Raw genomic sequence first — 22,848 nt, 5'->3', positions numbered from 1 at the left:
CACGATTGCGCAATTATTGATGTTTGTATTTTACATTTTTTATATTTCCACAAAAAATGGGTTTTTGTCTCCCTTGCAAAATTTCCGCAATTATTGATGTTTGTATTTTTTCATTTTTCGGGATTTCGGCCATTCGGGATTTCAGCATTCGGGATTTCGGCCTTCGGGATTTCGTCCGGCACCCAGTACCTAAGTAGTTTATCAATCAAACTACTGAAACATTTATACTTAGCAGATAACTTACTTAATATTTTGTTTGTAATTTCATACTATCTTAAAATACGCATTTATGCATAATAATATACATATTTAAGCTTTATTATAATATTAAGTCGATAAAACGCTGAAATATAATGTAATTTTCATTCTAACATCTAACATTATTTTTAATATTTGTTGTAAATATAAATAAATACCCATGTATAGACAATAAATTAATTGATTATGCACATCTTTAAGTTTTAGCGAGGGAAGAATTATTTTCTTTTAATAAACATCATCAGGCATAATAATGTTTCTCAATCTATATTAAAAATGTGTCAAGCGCGAAATGTATAAGGTACACCTACTGAGAAGATAGAAGCATATTAAACTGACTTGCTTATTTACTCCAACAAATCGTAACGTACGTCTATTCCTTTGCGCATTTAATTCAACTGTGCGGCGTCCAATCTACCGGAGGCCAGTTGGGTCGGCGTCGAATTGGGTCGGCGTCCAATTGGGCCGGCGTCCGATTGTACCGGCGGCCAATTACCGGAGGCCAATCGGCGGAGGCCAGTTCGCGGTGCCAAATCGTCCCATTCCCGGTCGGGAGATTTTCTACTGTTTTTACTCTTTATTCAAGACCCTTAGAGATTTAATTTGACAGTTGGCCTACTTCTTGTGGGAGAATCAAAGGTACGATTGTCGCCATAAAGCTTTTCCAGGTTTTAAGTCACTCTTATGAATAATCTTTTCATTACAGGTTGTAGTTTGGCTCCAGATAAAGAGAAATATCCTGATACCATGCAAGCCTCCATGACAGGCGTAGGCTTCAGGCATCTTGTCACGATCTGGTAAATTTCGACTTAAATGCTGTGGCCATGTGTCGAGCTTGGTATATGCTGACTTCTTCTAAGCAGGCATACTCGGCCACCGAGTTGCATAGTGCATGAGTTGAGACCCTTAGCGTATCTGATAGAACTTCTCACTCGTTGCCGCTTAGCCTTTTCAGGATAGCTTGTAATACAATTAATTGAATTGAATTAATTGAATTGCTACCAAGTAAACATTAAATTTATCATAAAGAAGGTACACTAGTGAAATACAAGTTTTCAAGATACTTACCTTGTTTTCATAACAAACAGCATAATATAATCTAACACTATATGAATATAAAATATATTTTTTTATATAACGGGTGTTTTTTTTTTAGAGGTATAGAACTTTGAGCTGGCAGCATTTTTTTAATTAACGGCCATTTTGTCAGCTGTTAAGTGATTTATGTTTAGTTTGAGTTGGCATTTCAACATGAATAGACTGACGCCTGAACAACGCTTCCAAATTGTGAAAATTTATTTTAAAACAAGATTGCCGTTGATCCCGATTTTCATAAGCAAATTTTGTTTAGCGATGAAGCTCACTTTTGGTTGAATGGATACGTCAATAAACAAAACTGCCGTATTTGGAGTGATGATAATCCTCAAGTGTATGTTGAGACACCGTTACATCCAGAAAAATTGACTGTTTGGTGTGCTTTATGGGCTGGTGGAATAATTGGTCCGTACTTCTTTAAAAACGATGCTGGCCAGAACGTTACAGTCAATGGTGACCGCTATAGAGACATGATTACTGTCTTTTTCGTTCATCAATTGAACAACCATGATGTGCAGGAGCTGTGGTTTTAACAAGACGGCGCAACATGTCACACAGCTCGTGCCACAATTGATTTATTGAAGGAAACGTTTGGTAACCGCATAGTTTCACGTTTCGGACCCGTGAATTGGCCTCCAAGATCGTGCGATTTAACGCCGCTTGACTATTTTCTGTGGGGATATGTGAAATTGCTAGTCTACGCCGATAAGTCCGAAACGATTGACCACTTGGAGGACAACATTCGCCGCGTTATTGCTGATATACGGCCACAAATGTTGGAAAAAGTCATCGAAAATTGGACCTCCAGATTAGACTACGTCCGAGCCAGCCGTGGCGGTCATATGCCAGAAGTCATATTTAAATTATAATGCCAGAAGAGCATCTTTCGAATAAAGTAAATTTCATGTCAATATAAAAAGTCATCTTTGTTTTATTCCATTTCAAAGTTCTATACCTCTAAAAAATACACCCTTTATTATCTACCTAAGTAGGTACATATTTCTTTATATAATTATCCAAATTTCAGATGATATTTTATTACCAAACAAAACATCAAAAGTTTTCATTGAAATGTCGAGGAAATTAAAGTAGTAATCGTTTGTTTTTTTTATATTCACTATATCGTAATAATAAATCAATATTGATACATATATTTATATACTTACGTTAAAATTCGATCGCTACAACATAAATTATTGCACATGTTGCGACTATTTCAGTTGACCATATTACTCCGCGAGATTTCTGTTAATCGTGTGTCAGATTTATTAGACGTGCAATGCATCGCTAAGTTGTATAAAATTCATTTGGCGGTAAAAATTTACACGCGGTGAATAGTAGTTTTAAATAAAAAAAATACTAAATTTCGACCTAATAACTCTATTCGTGCCCTTGAAAAATAAATCAATCTATGTAGATAATATTCTAGCATATAAACATGCCAATAGTAAACTACAAAAAGTATCTATTTAATCGATGAAAAATCAAGGTAAATAAATCATTTACACTATCGTGTATTTTTACACACTCGTAACGTTTGTATAATAGGACCACTTCGTAACTAATGTATAACCTGTACAAGGAGGGGGGGGGGCTGACAAGGCTCTAGCCTGGGTGCCCAAGCTCAGGAGGGACTCGGCGTGGCGGGTCAACCAAATAAGTGAGTTAAACACACATCACAAATTGACCGTAATAGTAAAAAGGTCGCCTGCAACGCTAATTTAATTCAAATTTTAGTATTGATTATAGTTTTAAAACATCTTGTTATGCAATGCAATTTTTGATGTATGTCGATACTCAACAATTTAAAAATTCAAGTGGATGTATTAAAAAATACAAAAAATCGCTAAAAATATTATGCTAAATAGGTAGGTACTATTATTAATTTTACCTTGAACGCCATTTCGAAAACGTTACTGTAGAGCGCCATACTGCCTTTAATCTTAGTGATAGGTAGGGAGGCTACCAAAGATCCTTGCCTGGGGGCCCGCTTCAGGGTGTGGGGGCCATGATTAGCACTCATAATTGATGAAATTTACAATATTAACGACATTATTATTATGTCGTATACGCGATGTATATGTAATGAACTTTAATGGTACCGGCCGTTCATCCGCAGGCTTTGGTTTCGATTCCTGGTGAGGTCACATGTGATTTGCTCAAGGCCTGGGTATTTGACTTTTTCACTTCTACTACTTATACTACTTCATTACTGTCATCAGACCCCACGCTCTATTATAGTGTTAAATAAGATTACATAATATTATATTTCTGACAGTATTAAACAATACTGTTAATTCCCGACATATAAAACTAGTTGTAAGGGACGTTAGTGTAACGAACCAGTTAATGATGATGACCTTTGAAAGCACGTTGTATCTACTGCATGCTGAGGTCTTGTGTATAAATTAGTTACAATTTAAAAGAAAAACTTTTAAGCATTAAACCCCTTTGAATCTGGCAACATTGTTTCGCCAAATCACCACTTCTATGGCAAACATAATTTTTTTCACGCCCCGCCGCTCCGAAGTAATTCGCCCGTCTCACTCCGGCGCGCGACCTTTCCACGAGGTGGAAAGAGACAGAGCGATACAATTAATCTCCTCGAGTATACGTTTTATGAATTTGTCGCGGTACTTTTTATCGCGGGTCGGGGTGTCGTTTATTTGAAAATTAAATGGCGGGAAAGAGAAGTGTGGTTTTGGAAAAGAGCAACATTTGTTTTTTTTTTGCTGTCGTCATGTATAACAGTGTGCTTCAGACCCAACTGAGGATAAAATTAAGTAAAAATATTATAATATTTATGGGGTAGTTTCGAATTTATGATGAAAAAAAAGAAATTCAGATTAATGCTGCAAGTTAGAATAGTTTATATATCTGTACTAAATATTGTGCATCATATTACTTGATGTAAAATTTTTTAACATCCATTGTTAATGCCTTGATTTAAAATTAGAACATAATAATAAATGGTCGCTAATATTTAGTAAAAATAATATCAGTATTACACCGGTTACTTTAATGGTAAAGCATATTATAATTATTATTATGGTTAATTTAACCGGTAATAGATGGGTGTAGGTTGAAGTCTCTCTCGATACAAATATTTTTTATAATTGGTATGCTATTGAATTGTTAAAAATATATTAAAGTATAGGTACTTACAAAGCTTTTTATTTTTTTAATATTATATAGGTAGGTTTAGTAGTTAGTAATTTCATTTTATGCGTCTTAAGAGTGTTATTTTTTTTAAACAGTCCTTTAAAAATATCAATTAATGGGATGGATGAGCCTGCTGGTTATCAGGAATTTAAATAAATATAGTTTACTTCACTTTTAGCATAAATAGATAGGTTGACGAAGGTATATATGATTTAGACGCTAATGTCTGCGATAAAGAAAGAGCAGTATGCCAGAAAAAGAAAAAGATCAACGAAGTATAAGAATCTATCACGATGAGCATCTGTTGATTGGTTGAAAATATTCAAAGTTTCTAATATCCTGCGGCAGGGAATAGGACAACTGGGCGCAAGGACAATTGGGCGCCATATTGTTGTAGACGTTCATTACAATTTTATACAGTAGTAGATCAGGAATTTTAATCAGTTTCTATCTACTACTTAGTAGTTTTAATCCATTTTGCTCTTAACATAAAGTTTTTTTATTGCGGATTGAATGTCATCATGCCTGAGGATTTATATAATAATAAAAAAACTCTCTTCTCGCTTGAATTTAAAAATATTTCCAATTAAATTATTATTTACGTGTGCATATTTAGATTCTCACCAAGTATTAAATAATAATATTAAATATACATTTTAAGAGTACCTATAATTCAAAAACGTCTATTTATTTTCGAATTTCATTTAATTGTATGGCGTCCAGTCGTACTAGCGTCGAATCGTCCTAGACCCGCTTTAGCACCAGTGGGGAGTGAACCCGATTCCTCTAATCATCGAGGAGCACACTTTGAAAGGCTTTCAGTAATGAGCGAATAGTTAGTAATTATATAATCAGTGATTTCTCGAACAGCTTGTGTTTTCTCGACTCTTTTATATTCTCGATATTTGAGAATTCTTGAATTGAAGAACATTTGATTATCTAGAATTCGAAATTGGTTTATTGATTTCTCGATATTAAAAATTTGGTGGGTTTACAGATGCATTTTTCGTCAGCTAGAAAGACAATTTACCATTGTGTCAAAGTAATGTAGTAAAAGAAGAAGGAAATATTTGGCATATTTTCTGATAATAAGGAAAAAATCCAGTAAGAAAATCCATGACAGAAGAATAATGTTCTGGTTTTAAATTCTCAGAGACTGGTTTGGGCTAACTTTTCTATTTTATTTTAAGCAGCGACAGACGGACAAAGGAAAATGGAAAAGATGGACAAAAATACCACCCATGTTCGATAACGGATATGTCAAACAAAGGAGAAAACGTTATATAGAATATATAATATTAAAGATTTCTACCATGGGAGTGATTCTAGAATATTTTAAACTATATTAACTCGTAAAATAGTGTACATTTATTACATAAACGCGCCACATTTAAAAACCGAATGCGAGAAGTATTTAAACACTGTTTTAAATAGAGTAATAATATCATAACAGAGTTACTAAGAGTATAAAGAGTTGGTGTAGACTAAAGGGGATGTTGGCTAAACTTCTGCATCAAAAAACCTCTCGTCCTGAGAGAGGGAGAACAAGGGGGTGTAAGGGTTTGCAAGATTCTTTGCCATACCGAGCGAAAGGTAAACAAACATATTACATAATATAAAGAAATTCTGCCACATGATTATAATTCAAATTGACCTTTTTTGCGATGCCTGTAATTAAAGATTATGCCGATAGTGTAGTAGTATTAACATATAATATATTTAGTAGTTACATAAAAACAATAACGTTGAACTATATAGTAGATTCTACAATGTTTTTGGTATTATTGATTGTCAGACAAAGGGACATTTATATCATATTAAGATGGTAACCTATTTTGATATGTTGTTATAATGTTGCATAATATGCTACACCGTTGTTTGTGATTATACATCTAAGTTTTCTAAATAATGATTATTTATTTCAAATACTTGTCAATAATACAAATGAATGACGTTTTTTTTTATTTCATCAAAGCCCCGATAAATGAATCTACTACATTGTATTGTTTATTTAACTATAATTTTAAGATTTGATTAATCTTTCAAACAAGCTTAAGTTTCTATGTTTATCTTGGCGATAGCTTAAATTTATGGAATTGAAGGATTTAATCGATCTAATGATGCGGCAGCTTATTTATCATTAGTGTCAGTAGTAATGGTTATATGCATCGGTTTTATATATTTAGAATCAGTCAATGTAAACATAATATATAATAATCTTATTATGTAAAGTATAATAATATATAATTTTTCACTAGAATTTTTTTCATCAGAAAAAGCCAAGATACAGTAATTCTGGTTAAAGATTCGTGTCATTAGTTTAAAAATATGAAGTGTAAAAACTACGTAAGCGATTGTAAGATAGATTGTTGGCAGATCATTTAAAAAGTTGCAACTGTATTTGTGCTTAATGCTATAGAGAAATTTGATATTCTCAAAACTCTGATTGCAAAAAAAAATATATTTAAGTGTGAAAAAGTTATAAAGTCAAATTTAGGTGTTCAGTCTATATTCATGGATTTTAATTTTATTATATAAAATAATTCATTTCATTCTATTTTATGAATAAAAGTGTAAATGTAAAATATATAATATATAATATAAAAAAATGTATATAATGTTCGTTACAGTAAAAAAAGCACGTCGAAATCAAAATACAAAAGCGGAAATAATTAATTTTCCATAAATATGAAGAGAACGCAGTGAAAAAATCGCAAAAAATAAGTTTGTCCCTTGAGCATGGAAAAGCTCCATCTAAATGACCTTTTGACATTAAAGCTGAGGTTGCAATCCTGTGAAATGATTAATTGTGCTTTGATACGCGAAGCTCGAATGCGCCACACTGAAGCTGAACAAAAAAACTGGCAAAGAAATGTCTTTAAAGTGTCTTCGCTGATGGAAGTTTTCAGTAAAAATGTGCCATTATTTTACAGATATCAGAAAAATTAATTGTATTTTTTTCCATTTTAACTTCTCACTGTTTAAAAAAATATATAACGACTGGTTGTCATAAATAATACCTCTTCTGTTTTCTGGATTTCAAGAATTTTTGATTATGGAGACCCTTTGATTTAAAGTCGGTCGTTCATTTAACAGGTGAGTACCTGAGACAGTCAATAAGTATAAACATCCAAAGCGGTAATCTGGTCACTACCCTCAAACTTATCCTGTATACCAAGGACTAACAAAACGTTTAACATACTGGAACGAAGGCAGTAAGTTGCCATTTCCTTAAAATAATTAAACGCAATTAAGAATATTAAAAAAATATATATTCTTTAACCCAACAAGTAAGCGAAAGCAAAATAGGAACATTATTTCCGGTTACATTCAATCTACCCCTGTTTAAATGAACATTTTCATAATAATATGCATAGTTAGTTTTAATAGGGTTTAGGGTGAAAATATATACGGCATGTATTCCTAATAATATTCAAGAAAGCTTTGTGTTTTTTGGTTTTTGAAGAATTATTTTTTGGTAAAATTCATGTCGTGATAATGCAACTATGAATAATGAAGACATTAATATTTAAATTATGTTATGTCAGTTAACTGAACATTTTTTAAATACCAAAGGGCTTCGAGGATAAAATGAAAGATACAGACGAACTTTTTGTATTACCATATTTGACATAAATTTAGTATGCTTGAATTAGTAATGATATAAAAGTTATTACACTCCATAATTCTTAGAGAATAAAAATAAATTGTTGGCCTATTGTTTGACATTTTGTGATTGGCGTGATAGTTCAAATAAATAATGAAGAATGTTTTCGTCATTACCCAGTAGTGGATAAACAATTTTTAATTCATTAAAAAACAATAATATTGATAGGAAGTGAGTTGTATGTATGGTATTGTATCTATTTAGAAATTATTCATAATTGACGGTTTCGATGTGACATCTGTATTTTTGATTTTAAATAAAACTTTAGTTAACAATCACCTGTAATTTTTTGAATATTCATGTGTTTTTAATAAAACTGATCGTTTAACGGTAATTGGCTTAGAAAGCAGTTTATCTTAGTGTTGCATTACTAAAATTAATTAATCAAACTGTATACTTTATGAATATCTTATTTTCGTGATAGATTTAAATAAAATTCCCGGTAGAGTTATTTGGCTGATCTGCGATAAAACCGTCATAAATTACTTGACAAAAATAAAAAGTAGGATCTGTTGATAATCAAAATGATTTGGATATACAGCAGATTGTATTTTTACAGCAATCCGGTGACCGACAATAATTATTATCTACATGATTTTTATTTGAATTTTATTTATAATATCATCTCATGTAACAATTCTGACATATCATATTATTATTTACAACATTGCATAACATCATAATAGATTCAACATTTTATTCTGACAATGTCCTATTCTTGCCCTTTAAATTGAATATGCATCGAATTTCCAAGCACTTCATTTTGATCGATATAGAAGAAAACTATCATTGTAGATGCAAACCAACAAATATAGTTTAAAAAATATGCAATTTACTATGGGTGGTAGGTATTATTAATTTATAATCTACGTGCCTCAGAATGGAAAGTAAAAAAAATCACTTCTATCACGTGTGTTTAAACAAAAAAATTGCAATATAGTTTCTTTATATTTGACAAAGTAATATATTAAATAATTTTGGTAAATTATGTACATAATTTGCAGAAGCATGATTATAAGCGTATATTAAGTTTGAAAGATTTAAAAGACAGCAGGGTAGGTAGAAATAAACATTATATTATCAGTTAAATTGATAATACAGTATAGTACATAAAGGTTCAAATATATAATGATCACATGCTGTCACAGTAAGCTGCCGCTACCGGGAAAAGGTGTGTAATCTCGTTTTTCTTGTTATTTAAAATTTTATCAGACTGATGCTCCCATCTCGTAGCACATTAACAAAATTTGCCGAAATCACCAGAACAATAATGAGGTCACCTTACGCGTATCGCGCTGCATCGACACCCGCATGACTCAATGAACGTTTTTTTTTTATCATTTTTCTATATGGCTGAACATTTTCGACTCTTGTTAAAATCGCATGATATTTGTTTTTAGTGGATTTCTCTATGGATTTTCTATTATCTATAGTTAGCAGGTTGGGTCCCGTTTAAAATATTATCTATGAATACGTAAAAAAATAAAATTAATTGAAATTAGCATGAATAATGAAATATAATTCAAAATACTAATACATTAGAGTTGGTACTCCCCATCATTGAATCTATAGAGACGGTGATAATTTTAAATATTCTGTGGAATAACGAAAACATAAACTAAATTTGTCGCCGTACTAGCATTGACAGTACGTGACGTGATCATAATGTAATTGCAGCATAGTATGCATAGTTTTTATTTTTTTTCAGGGTGAAGATAGTGCTGGGGTTGGTGGCCATAGAGATGCGCCCGCACGCGTCTACGTCTCCAAATCCGCCAATACATTCAGTGATCGAGGAAATGATGGTGCAAGGTTTTGGTGAATGATGGTTGATGATGCGTACGCACCTCCTGGAGTTGGTCTCTTGCGTGCTGTAGCTGCAGCTCCCTGGCGCTCAGCCGGGCTGCGAGAGCCAGGCACCTCTCGGCTTCGTCTCTGGCATGCCTCAGGAGAGAGTACCTCTCGCGCTCCCTCTCGGCACGCTCTCCAGCCAGCCTCTGCTGCATCGCGTCATCATCGCGCATCTGGAGCAATGTTCCCGTCATTCAGAATTCTTCCACTTAGATTTTTTATTACGTTTCGAAGGGGTTTTAATAATATATCTGGGTATTTTGTACTGAGTTTTTATTGCCCGAAGTTAACACATATCGCATTGATTTTAGAAAGTTATTACTTTATTTAATTTCAATTAAATAACTTAATGATTAATAATATTAAAAGTATAAACGCATAATAAATATAATGTCACGTATAATTAATTTAAAAAATCAATTGGATAATAATAATTTAAAATAATAAATATCTATTATAGTCTGAAGGAAGAATCTTTTGATTGGTGTAATTGACAAATATTACATTTATTTCTTGCAGATACTTGACAAGTCATAAGAATAGGTGTGTTTGTAGGTATAAATGTTGGCCACTTGTATTTTACCGCTGGTTGTTGGTAAATATTGACATAAACTAAAGAACTGATTCAAATATACCAGATATAGGATTATGCCTTAATAACGTACAGTTTTGTTTTTTGTTGTTATTGATAAATTGGATTCATAAAAAATGTGCTATATCTAACCAGTCAAAACAATGCCCTTTTGTATCAAATCAAAAGACTTTTTGGTACTGTTCGATTATGAAGAATACAGCGGAAAACACATTTTAAAAATACCCGATATACTGGATTATTTGGTAGTTTGCGTTAGTTTAGGTTAGGTTAAGTTGGGTTAGGTTAGGTTAGGTTAGGTTATCCTAACAAATAATTCAGTATGTCGTCTATTTTCAAAATGTGTTTGCCGCTGTATTCCTCATAACCGAAGAGTACTGACTTTTTTTAAAATTTAATAAATATAATCCCCATATTAAAGTGTTTATTTATCGACATGACTTAATGGCGATTGAAGATTACTTTAAACTATAAATTCTTAGTGGATAGATATCGTATTAAATAAAATGAAATGTTACAATGTTGTACTTGTTCTACATAATTTATTAATACCTATGACTGTTTTCATCTACTTCAGTGTATCATTGTTAACATTTGTTAGTATAAATAGCTGCAAGTAATATAATATATTTTTTGTATCAGTTTGCAATGCCCCATTAAAGCCGACGTTACCGGTCCAGTGGGTCTATTCTGTACTTATCGATCGCTAAAGTGATAAAGTGATAAATATTATCAAACTTAGGGTAAGTTTGTATCAAAGTATTAGCACTTATTTTAACAATTACAATAAGATAGTTCTAATTGTTACAATAAGTGCTAATACTTTGATACAAACCTACCCTAAGTTTGATAATATTCATCACTTTAGTAGTCGATAAGTATAGAATAGACCCACGTTATTATTAAGTTATGTGAAACAAAGTATAACATTATAAGTTCATATCATAAAAAATGATAATACAAAATTAGCAGTCAACTTTTGACAGCTGATATTAAATAATATTAAAATATTTATTCATTTTATTTATATAAACATATCTAAAAAGTATATATACGACTAAAATTAGATGCTAGAAATGAGTGACATGCTCACTAAATTTCTATTTTAAGGGAACAAGCAGTAAGGAGAACATTCCTAGAACATAAATTGTATTATTAGTTAATTATAAAGTCTAAATTAGTATATTATTTCATCATGCCTAATGAGTAAAAAGTACCCTTTCTCCAGGAAACTAGTTTAAACTTAGCTTCATCTTTCACAATATAAAACAAATTATTGACATGTTTGTAACGTATTTATTTTATGTACTTTCAAATTTGTATTTTATTTTACTTGAATAATTATTGTCAAAATGTGTGTTACTTTTCTTATAGATTCAACAGCACGGAGATATTTTAACACCAGTGGCGTACGGTTCATGGATGCTGTAGATGTGGAGCATCCCCAGAAATAATCGATTAAGTACACTGTATTAATATTCTGTATTTATTGTGAAATTGTATTATATTTTTTTTACTATTATTAATATAACGTAAACAATTTCAGAGCTCCACAATAAACTTAACGCCATATTACTTTATCGTCCGCCCATAGAAGTTCAATTAATTACGAAACTCTAAGATAATATGTAGCAAATGGTAGGTGTTTAGTTGTGTTTTTTTCTGACGGCATCCTTACACGCAAACTTCACACACGTTACTATTTAAGAGGATTTATTGTAAGCTATTTGATCAATGGATTTGATACTAACTTACATATAAATTGGTTGCAAAAACAACATATATTTGACACAGCTACGTACTGGAATCTGTGACACATGGATAAAGATTCAAGTTTATTTTATATGTTTATTGGTATGTTGCTACCATGAGTTCTGTTTTTGTTTAGTTTTACCAAAGTACCTACTAAGTTCCAAGACACTAAACTGATGTTGTCATTTATGGCATGTAAACCTGGTGTATAACAGATGATAAGCTTATTTTAATGGTGCATAGTACAGAGTATCTTACGATCAGTTAATGACAACGCAAACATAATATTAGCATCAAACCAATCCACCCCATACCACACTCGAGCGTATTACGAGGACCCATGGCTGACATGAAGTATTAGCATTTGTTATGCCTGGGAATGTGTCAGGAGTAGTTAGCCAAAAAAAAAGTCACCACGCACTCAAGTGGGCTTAGACCAAGTTTAAATTGACTTTAATAGAACGTGAAAAAACTGCAATTAGATCGAAGTAATCAAAGCCAAAGATAATATCATACTTAGGTGATTCTATAAACTGAGAATGTCACTCAAAGAAAGCTGGTCTGTCTGATTACTGTGTTTAGCTATACTATATAAGTCATATTAGACATCAACTACTGTGACCAAGACGTGAGTGAACCCGGTAAAGGTAGAAACATCTCTTCCACAGACAAGTCATAAAAGATTGGGTATTATATGAGCTTAGTGTTAGAACTAGTAGAATTCATTCAGAGGACAAACCATTTTAAAGATAAAAGTTTTATAAAACAGACGTCATGTTTGCACGACTACCGGCTGAATGCGGAATCCTCAGGAGCACATTCAATCGAAAGAATAACTTATAATGTATTCGGAAAACTTTCCAAGAGTTTCACGAGCATAAATGCGAAAATGATTATCGTACCTCAGGAAGGGGGTAATATATTATTCCGTGCGGAAAAACTTTGTGTTTTCCACTGGTGGAAATTATTCAAAAAAATCCGGTAGATGAATGTTGGGAGGCATTTTAGTTGGGCTCAACGTTTTAACAAACCGAGTGATAAATGCTTATAACTAATCCGATATAATAGGTATGGTTATCCCATATAAGCTGATTTTTGATTTTAATGAATTTTTTTCGTCAATATTTTATGGTTTTTACGTTTTATTATTGACCTAAAAAGTTGGAATATTTACAACATGATGCATGGTAAAAAAATATCACTTCCTGCAATTAATTCATTGTATAGTAGATAATCGCCTTATCAACGCTAAAAGTTAGTGCCTGCAATCCCTATATAACCCACCCAGCATCCAATTTATCCTTTCCTACTATAGTGTAATAAAAAGTGCAGCCAGATTGTTTATCGTAGGTTAATTCATGTTTTTAAATTATATGTATCTATGAAGAGTTCGCTTCTTTTCTCCACCATAAAAAATCAAGCATTTATTCCCCTGATAGTTAAGTTAGTAGCAAATAGCTGTATTACTGGGTACAAATACCCACTGACGACACTTAAAATGCAATTGGCTTTCCTTAACTATTCCCAAATGGCTGGTTTGGTATTTAAAGTTCCTAGTTAAGTTCGTGCCAAAATGGACTTTAAGCTCAATGCAATGTGATACTGCGAACGTATATAAATAATACATTTGCACTTAAATGCAATTACGAATGAGAATAAAACAATTCAGTAATAAAGGAAACCCCTGAGACTCATTTATGATGCCTAATTATAATGGCTATTTATACAATATTTTTATTAATCGCTTGGGACTTTTGTGGTTGTTAGTGTAATTGTTGATATTTGATCACCGTGTGTTCATAATTCTAATTTTTTACTTAATATTCCATGATTGTTTGAAATGATTCCATGATTAAAATTTGAAATGCACCGAAAATACTTAAATAAATATTAACAATGGCGAACTGCTACGATGGAAAACATTTATATATGATTTCGTCATATTAAAAGTAAAACTCTTTAAGTGTGATGTAAAGTTAATGAGTTTTACTTCTGATATTATAAACTATTAAACTGGTTTAAAAAATGCTTAGTGTCACCTAACTTAATATACTTGTAGATTTTTTATAAATATTTTTTTTTGAACAGAATTCATTAACAGTATTCATTTACATGATATATCTATCCTCATTTTAGCCAATTTCTTGTAATAAATACCTCCTCCAAACAATCCTAACTCATGTCTATAAATAACACATGTCATTAAAAATCCATAAATAACAAAACTACATGGTGACCGCGCTCATCTGTACAGACTATAGAGAATATACGTTGTGACATAATCGTGATAGTAAGAGTGACTGTCAGCTAAGAATGCGGGACAACCTCTACTAATTTTCAACAAGGGTAGTAGCCGGATTTCCCCAGTTCACCATAACCATTCAAAAAAACACACTAAATATTACAGTCCATTTGAATTATTGCCACTCTGTAATGTGCAACAATGTCGAGGAATAAAAGAATAGAAAGAGCATATTATGACAACTCAAATGCCAATAATTATAATATTTATTATTGATTGTTGTTTAATTTAAATAAAGGCATTTTTTTGTAGCACTTATTCTACTTTTAATCAATAAATTAGGACCAGTTTTGTCCGCCTTAGAGGGACATTTTAAACTGAATACATTTTTTAAAAACAATATTTATCAAACAAAATCAAAAGAAATAATATAACAATAGGTACATAAATTATCAGTCCAATAATACCTTCCCAATAACAAATTAATTTAAAATTAACGAGGTTGGACATTAATATGTTATAAAACATCAGGGGCATTAAACAAATTATTTTAACATATTAAAAAAACACAAAATATCAAGCAATCAACACTTACAATAACATTAATATAAACAAATAATATCAACAAAACCGGTCCTAATTTATTGATTAAAAGTGGAATAAGTACTACAAAAAAATTGCATTTTATTAAATTAAACAACAATACAATGCAGTTCCACCATGAATTGACAGTTAACAAAATAAAATAAGTTTATTATTGATTGTTCGACAAAAAATTATAGAAAAAATATTGCATCTCAGTGGTCCAAATATATTCTAGACAAAATAGTCAGCTGTAAAAGTTAATAGATCAATACATTTACTAAGATTGATAAAAATAAGTGAGATAATGAGAAATATTTTCTTTTTTTTTATTACTTATTTTAACATTTTATGCACACAATAAGTGTGTATGGTGATCCAAAAAATTTTCTCGAAGTTATGAGAGATGAAAATATTATGTACATACCATTTACGTTAACCCCAAGAATGCGATCCATTAAATATGGCATGTGACCTAGGGTGGACTCATTATTAATAATATCTCCATTATTATATTTTCTTATGGCGATAGACGGTATGTATCTGTAACAGGTGGAGATAATGTCATATTTATCAATGCTCTCGGTTTGGCATCGTATACGAAATGTTATATTGGAATAATAAATACGATGATTTCTCACTTTGATAGTGATAATTTATTATCAATTGATAGAGATTCGTGTTATTAAGTAAAGTAAAACAAATACAAAGTGGTTAAACCACATAATTTCACAATGCCTCTTAATAGATGAAGTAATAAGTATTTTGTTTTGCACCTCATATTGGAGAACTTACATGCGGGTTTGTATCACATTTCTGGCAAAATTTAGATGCTTTTTTCAAAAATGTATTATATTAAAACATATTCCTCCTACAACGCCTGCTAATATTAACTTTTTTCTTTGGAGGTTTAAATGTTTTGTTTAGTAACAAAAGTATCTCTTTATGTACCTTTTATCTTTAGATTATTGGAGGTTATTATCAATTAATACATCTTAAATCATAAAAAGATCTATTTAAAGTCCGTACTTGATAAAATTTAAAAAATAGACATTATTAGCATTCTATTATAATCAATTTAAGCATCACAGGCTTGCCTTTCGATAGTGGCGAGTTTAGAAGTATGGGATCAACGCATTAATTTTGTGGCCCTTATGATAAAAATAAAATAATAACCATAAATTACAACTATTGTTTATTTGTATAATATTCAATTGGATCTTATTGGATTTTTTCGTAAATAAGCAATTTTTTTATAAATTAAAAATAATAAACAACCAACACAAATATTGGCATACTTGTGTAGATTTTAATAATTCAGCTGGTAATGTATATTTTTTGTATGGTTAAGTTAGAGACCTTTTTGGTAGTATATTGCAGTTATTTTTTGTGATAAATACAATTAGTGACATATTTTTTAAGATTTTGTGCATAATTTAATAATTTAATGACTGGTTTGAAAAGTTTTAGGTCCTCTTTAGATACTGACTAGCAATGCATCATCTACCTAAATTGGCCGCTGCCTTTCGAAATCTTCTGTTTCTATAAATGTATCTACCTATAATATATAGCATGTATATAAAATATGTATATTACTTCAGCATGTCCGATCCTAAAAGGATCATATGAGCATAAACGAGAAATGGATGTTAGCTGTTTAAAATATGACGTCCATACTTTGACTCCAAACACAAATTGAAAAACAATATGTGTATTTGCCAGACCCAGGATTTGAACCTGGGACCCATGACATTATAGTCGACGCTTAAGCCGCTTGGCCATGATGTGGGTTATATATGTATATACCTGACATAGATTAAAGTTGTGTATTGGTAATGGATATACAAAAAATGGTATTGTTTCCTTATTATTAATATAATTCAAGTAATATTTATGATTTTATTATATACCTACCTTGGAATTGTAATCGGGACTTTCCGAATGTCTTGTAGAAATTTTAGAAAGTTATCATATTATAAACAAAGAAAAAATGAATAATAAATCATTTTAATTATAATAATAATGAAAATTTCGAGTTGGGACTAGGTTACCGCAGCGTTTACCGCGCCCAGGGAAAGTGAATTAAATTTTAAATTACCGCACAAAGTAAATTCGATTCGACAATACAAGCTCGGAAAGGACGCACTGATTAATCGTTACGATAAGAAAGGGCTCCGGGCGAATGGGACACGTGGGATGTGCGGAGGACACGTGCAAAAAGGTTTCCATCGCACGTGATGGGGCGCAGCCTGCGATGAAAGAAAGGTCGAGAGGAACTTTGAAAAGTAAAAAAAAACACCAAATGAAATTTACAAACACGCTTGATGCGAGAAAAGTGAATGAAAATTTTCGGAGCGGATCTATACAATTAACAGATACTTGAAAAAGGAAACTACCTTAGTAAATTCCTATTTCCAACTCCACGACATATTATATGACCTTACAAGAAGTTGAGGTAACGTTACATATTATAATTTTACTAAAAAGATTTGTTGATTACGTTTTCTTCTTTTTTGAAATCACAAATAAACTTATAGTTATGAGTAATCAAACGTCCCATTACCCACCTATATTTTGTAAGCAATTATTAAATTTCTTTTATATTATTTATCTATTTATTCAAGCAGTTTGTTGGAGGCTCTAGTAGTATACAGGATTAGAGCTTTCTAGATGTAATTCAAGTCCATATGCTGGTTGCGGAGTTGTCAAAAGGAATCATTGGTTGAGGGACGGTCATAATAGAGGAATTTTAAGAGACGGAGTTGTTAGTCTGCTATTGAACTCTCTTTTTGGAAGGCCAGTTCTCTCTTCAACGTAAGCCCTGATTTTGCACTTTTTACCTTATTGGTTATGGTACAATCACACTGCAACATCATGCAGACTCTCCATTCGAACAAGGTTGATTAGGTACTACCTCATAGTAGCAATTGTATAACATTTGATTTAACCAAGTCTTTTTCACACAAATTATGTGTATGCATTGTAAAATATTAGTTAACTATAAGAATTGGTTGGTTAAATACCAGATTACTTGTTATATTTTAATATTAATCACTTTCTGTCGTATCTATAAAAGTGATTCGGCTAAACTTTTCTAATGCATCTACTGTTATTATCAGATATGAGCTTATATTTTGACGTCAATTCTACACGTGGATATAGTCAAAATGCAGGTAATAATGTCTTTTGCGGTTTCCTCGTCCCTATTTTCACAGTTTCCCCACTTAATCACTTAACATCGCCCAAACTGCAAAATCCTGCATATACTCAAGTATTTATCTAATACAGTCTCAAAAAAATATTTTTGTCGCCATCAAAAAGCTCATCTTGCTCAGCAAGTGATAAACAGCAATTCACAGTACTCGTTAATATTTAATGAAATACTTTAAAAGCTCAAAGTAAAATTGCTTTCGTTGATTTATATATACATTTTTTAAATGTAAAATAATCCAGAGTTCTTATTCCGTCTGTTACTTGACCGATTCGAGCGACATCTTTGTAACTGTAACTCTTCAATATTCTTGGAATTTTATGTTACGGGCCACTGTAACTATTCAGGCAAACTAATTCCAGTTCAGTTGTTGCAGCCAGGGCAAGCATTATCTTCCTACTCGTCCTATTTTGATTCTCTATAAGTAATATCATTTCCAAAGAATCCATTGTATTTTAAAATTAATATTTTACTGACATTAGTATAATTAAACAAAAGATCTTCTGTAGTATTTTACAATCAAGGAGAATTAGTGCATTTGACTGCATTGACTTAAGGGTTGAAGCGTAATTGCGTTTCATATAGAAACATAGATTTAGTAAATTGCATCGTTAGATGTATGAATGCGAACGCCACTTCAAGAGCGCAGAAAGTAGGACAACATTCAAAATGAAAATCTCAAGCAATTCGATATTCGTTTTTTAATTGTTTACTAATAAATATGAAATTAAAAAATAATATTCTTTAATATACTCTTTCAAAATGTGTTTAATGGTTTTTGCGATATATATAAATGGAAAAATATGGAGATTACCCAGTTTAAAACTAACAACCTTTTTTTTTTTTTTTTAATAATTACTTTAAATTGTTATTTGATTACGATAACTTTTTTTAAACGTATTTGTGTGTGTACATTAATTGATCCAAAATTAACATATATAAATTAATAGATTCACACAATGCACACATACTGGAACATAATACACGGCGCGTTTGCATGTTTGGATGAAGGTATTCCACTAATTTTCGTTGGAATATGTCATCAACCGCATTGGGATTTCGTGTCTGGGCACCTGATTACATATATAAATTGCAATTCAACCCCCTTTGAAAATAACCATAAATATATATGGAAAGAGGTATAATAAATAATTTATACTTATAATAAATTAATCCGTTATATTCAACTGGCGCTTATATAGAATAATAATTTCAGAATAACGGTTGTGTTGTTGGTGATTTCTACTAGTTTGGTTGAGCTTTTGTTTTGACAATCAAAGAGAGCATAAAAACACGCAGTTTACAAAATCGACATGATAGTCCTTAGTGACAGGTGTAATCACGAAGAGTTGCTTCACGTGGCAGGTACGTGTAATAGATGCCGTACAAAATGGCGACAGTTCGCGCCATTGTGGTATAGACGCATATTATCGTGACCACAGCATTACTACAAGAATGATCTACGGGTCGCATAAGGCACGGGGTGTAACTCTGAATTCAGAGAGGTGGTACGACTCTGTATTTGGCCTATGCTTCCAAGCTGGAAAGTGACATGGTAGAGAAAATAATTAATATTGATAGTTGTTTTGGATTACAAACCTTCGCAAATACAATACAACCACATACAGCATTTATTAAGTGGGGTAGAATGGACATGGTGATAATAAAATTAAATGTTAAACTTTCATAAAATACGTATTACCTATATCGTAACAAATAAAGTGATTTTTTGGAATTTTTCAAAAATTATGAGTCAATTGTAAACGTCAATGGTAAGTTATACCCAATATATTTTACTACATAATGTTATGAAAACATTAAAATATTATTTATATAATACGCGTATCTACAAAGGGATAATGTGAAATTACTTATATACTTACTTCACCATGTTTGCTCCTTAGAGGATCATATGAGCCTCCATAGAATGGAGGTTGTATTAACAAATTTTGTTTTTACGAGAAATAGATGTCAGCCATTTGCTCAGCCTATTAGGTCCATACTCTGACGCATACACAAATTGAAATGAAATATGCGTATTTGCCAGTCCCAGGATTCGAACCTAGGACCCACGATTATAAGCCGACACTTTCAGCCTCTAAATAGTGTTAGTTATAACCACAGCTATTTTATGAAACGAAATATGGCTTTATTCTCAATTTTTTAAATTACTATCCAGAGTTTAAAGTCTATCTTTAACTGAATAAAGTAAAATAGAAAAAAATGATATCATAATGTAATAAATAAATTTATTTTTAGCAATATCAGTAAGTATGTATGTTTTTTATTTATTTCCGTGTGTACTCGCCTTAATAATATAACATATTCCGTAGGGATAAACAGGTGAAGATCTGAGGTCGAAGACTAATTTAATACACAACAGGTGACAATATTGCGATGTAGTTTCTTGAATATTGATATCAGAAAGGTTGAGTCGGAACAGTGAACAGACATTGATGTTTGCTCATATACTCGCATTAGAAACCAGCAAAGGCATTCTGTGATTGAGAATAATAATTCAACGATGTGTTTCGGTTACTAATTGAATGAAGGGTTATGCGTGAAAATTAGTAAATAATCATATGTATTCTATCAATATAATATTATATAGGTACAATATAAATAAAATTATAATATATTATTATGTTTGTTTGTTCCTTCCAATTTTAATTTTTTACCATAGATTAAAATAAAGTTTGCATATTGTTTTGGATTTGATTTTAGTTCGGTGTTCTTTTGTTTGACTTAAGGGGGGACATGCTCGTCGTAGGTCAAAATTGAGTTTCTATTGTATTTTCAAACCATGATTCTGGACACTCCTTAAACGTTGTAGATAATATATTTATATCATTTTGAAGCCTTATTATCCCTCATATTTATTTTAAACGTTTGATGACTGCATAAACTATTTTTGTTACATAAAATAGTATTCTTTTAAACCTCTCGCTCTAATGTTTTAGAATATAGTCATATTTCGGTACATGAATGTGTAGTGGTGTTAAGATTTTTTACATTTCTTAATTTTTAAACGCATTTATAAAACCAATAATATAATTTATGACGAGATAATCTTAGTAAAATATTCACGATAAAAAATTATATTGATAATCTCTGTGAAAACCCCAATGGTTAAGCTACAACATACGGCCGTAGCCATAAATTGTAGCTTAACCACTGGGGAATGACAAAAGAAATGGCGTATTTCAAAAAAACACTACCTTATTATTAGGTCAATAATTATTATAAAGCAATCATTATTCATAAGATATTTATCACACTTAAATGATCAAAGACATAGCTTATAATATGTATCTTTAGAATCATCTTCAAATGTGTTAATCTTGCCGATTTTTTGAATAATAAAATGCCTAATTCTTGTCAAATTTGGGATCACAGAGATTATCAATATAATTTTTATCGTGAATATTTTACAAAAATTATCTCGTCGTAAATTATACTAATAGTTTTATAAATGCGTTTAAAAAATAATAAAGTTAAAAAATCTTAACACCACTGCACAGTTATGTACCGAAATATGACTTTATTTTAAAACATTAGAGCGAGAGGTTTAAAAGAATACTATTTTATGTAACAAAAATACTTTATGCAGTCATCAAACGTTTAAAATAAATATAAGGGATAATAAGGCTTCAAAATGATATAAATAGATTATCTACAACGTTTAAGGAGTGTCCAGAATCATGGTTTGAAAATACAATAAAAACTCAATTTTGACCTACGACGAGCATGTGTTTTTATATTGAAAAATGAAATTATTATTATCACCGTTACCGTACTGTTTAAAAAAAAGATTTTTTTTTCGTTTAGGTACATGTTCAAACATGCGCGTTACCATGTTCTTACTCCCTACTTCAGTTTTAGTTTGTCAATTTATGGCTACGGCCGTTTGTTGTAGCTTAACTACTGGGGAATGCCAAAAGAAATGGCGTATTTAAAAAAATACTACCTTATTCTTAGGTCAATAATTATTATAAAGCAATCATTATTCGTAGGATGTTTATCACATTTGAATGGCCAAAGATATAGCTTATAATCAGTATCTTTAGAATTATCTTCAAATTTGTTAATCTTGCCCATTTTGTTGAATAATAAAATGCCTAATTCTTGTCAAATTTGGGATCACAGAGATTATCAATATAATTTTTTATCGTAAATATTTCACTATGATAATGTCGACATACATTTATACTATTAAATTACAATATCAGTAAGTACAATCAAACGTATGAAAAGCGAGATATGGAACTTACAACTTGGCGCTAAGCTTGACCTTGTGTCACTAAGAAAACTCATAAAATCTACACGGATGGATATTCCTATAAATAAAATTATCGTCCGGGCACTGTGCAATAATATAATTAATGTCTCAGCTATGTTATCTATCAATCATTTTTTTTTTTTTATAAATTAAATTA

The 22,848-nt window shown here is 31.1% G+C and overlaps 1 protein-coding gene across 1 annotated transcript in view; it reads right to left on the bottom strand.

The window, feature by feature from the left end:
• LOC147073812 (uncharacterized) overlaps positions 1 to 22,848 on the bottom strand; it is a 548,328-nt gene that overhangs the window by 106,083 nt on the left and 419,397 nt on the right. Inside the window, exon 6 of the mRNA XM_085944694.1 lies at positions 10,030 to 10,206. Coding sequence (XP_085800820.1) covers positions 10,030 to 10,206 — 177 coding nt within the window. The remainder of the gene's footprint in view (positions 1 to 10,029; positions 10,207 to 22,848) is intronic.

Source organism: Rhyacophila brunnea, unplaced genomic scaffold, assembly GCF_057557595.1.
Source record: "Rhyacophila brunnea isolate RB1 unplaced genomic scaffold, BYU_Rbru_1.0 scaffold_17, whole genome shotgun sequence".
In the NCBI taxonomy this organism is placed as follows: Eukaryota; Metazoa; Arthropoda; class Insecta; order Trichoptera; family Rhyacophilidae; genus Rhyacophila; species Rhyacophila brunnea.
Note: the sequence above shows the minus strand (reverse complement) of the source record. Positions and strands in the feature narration are given on the sequence as shown.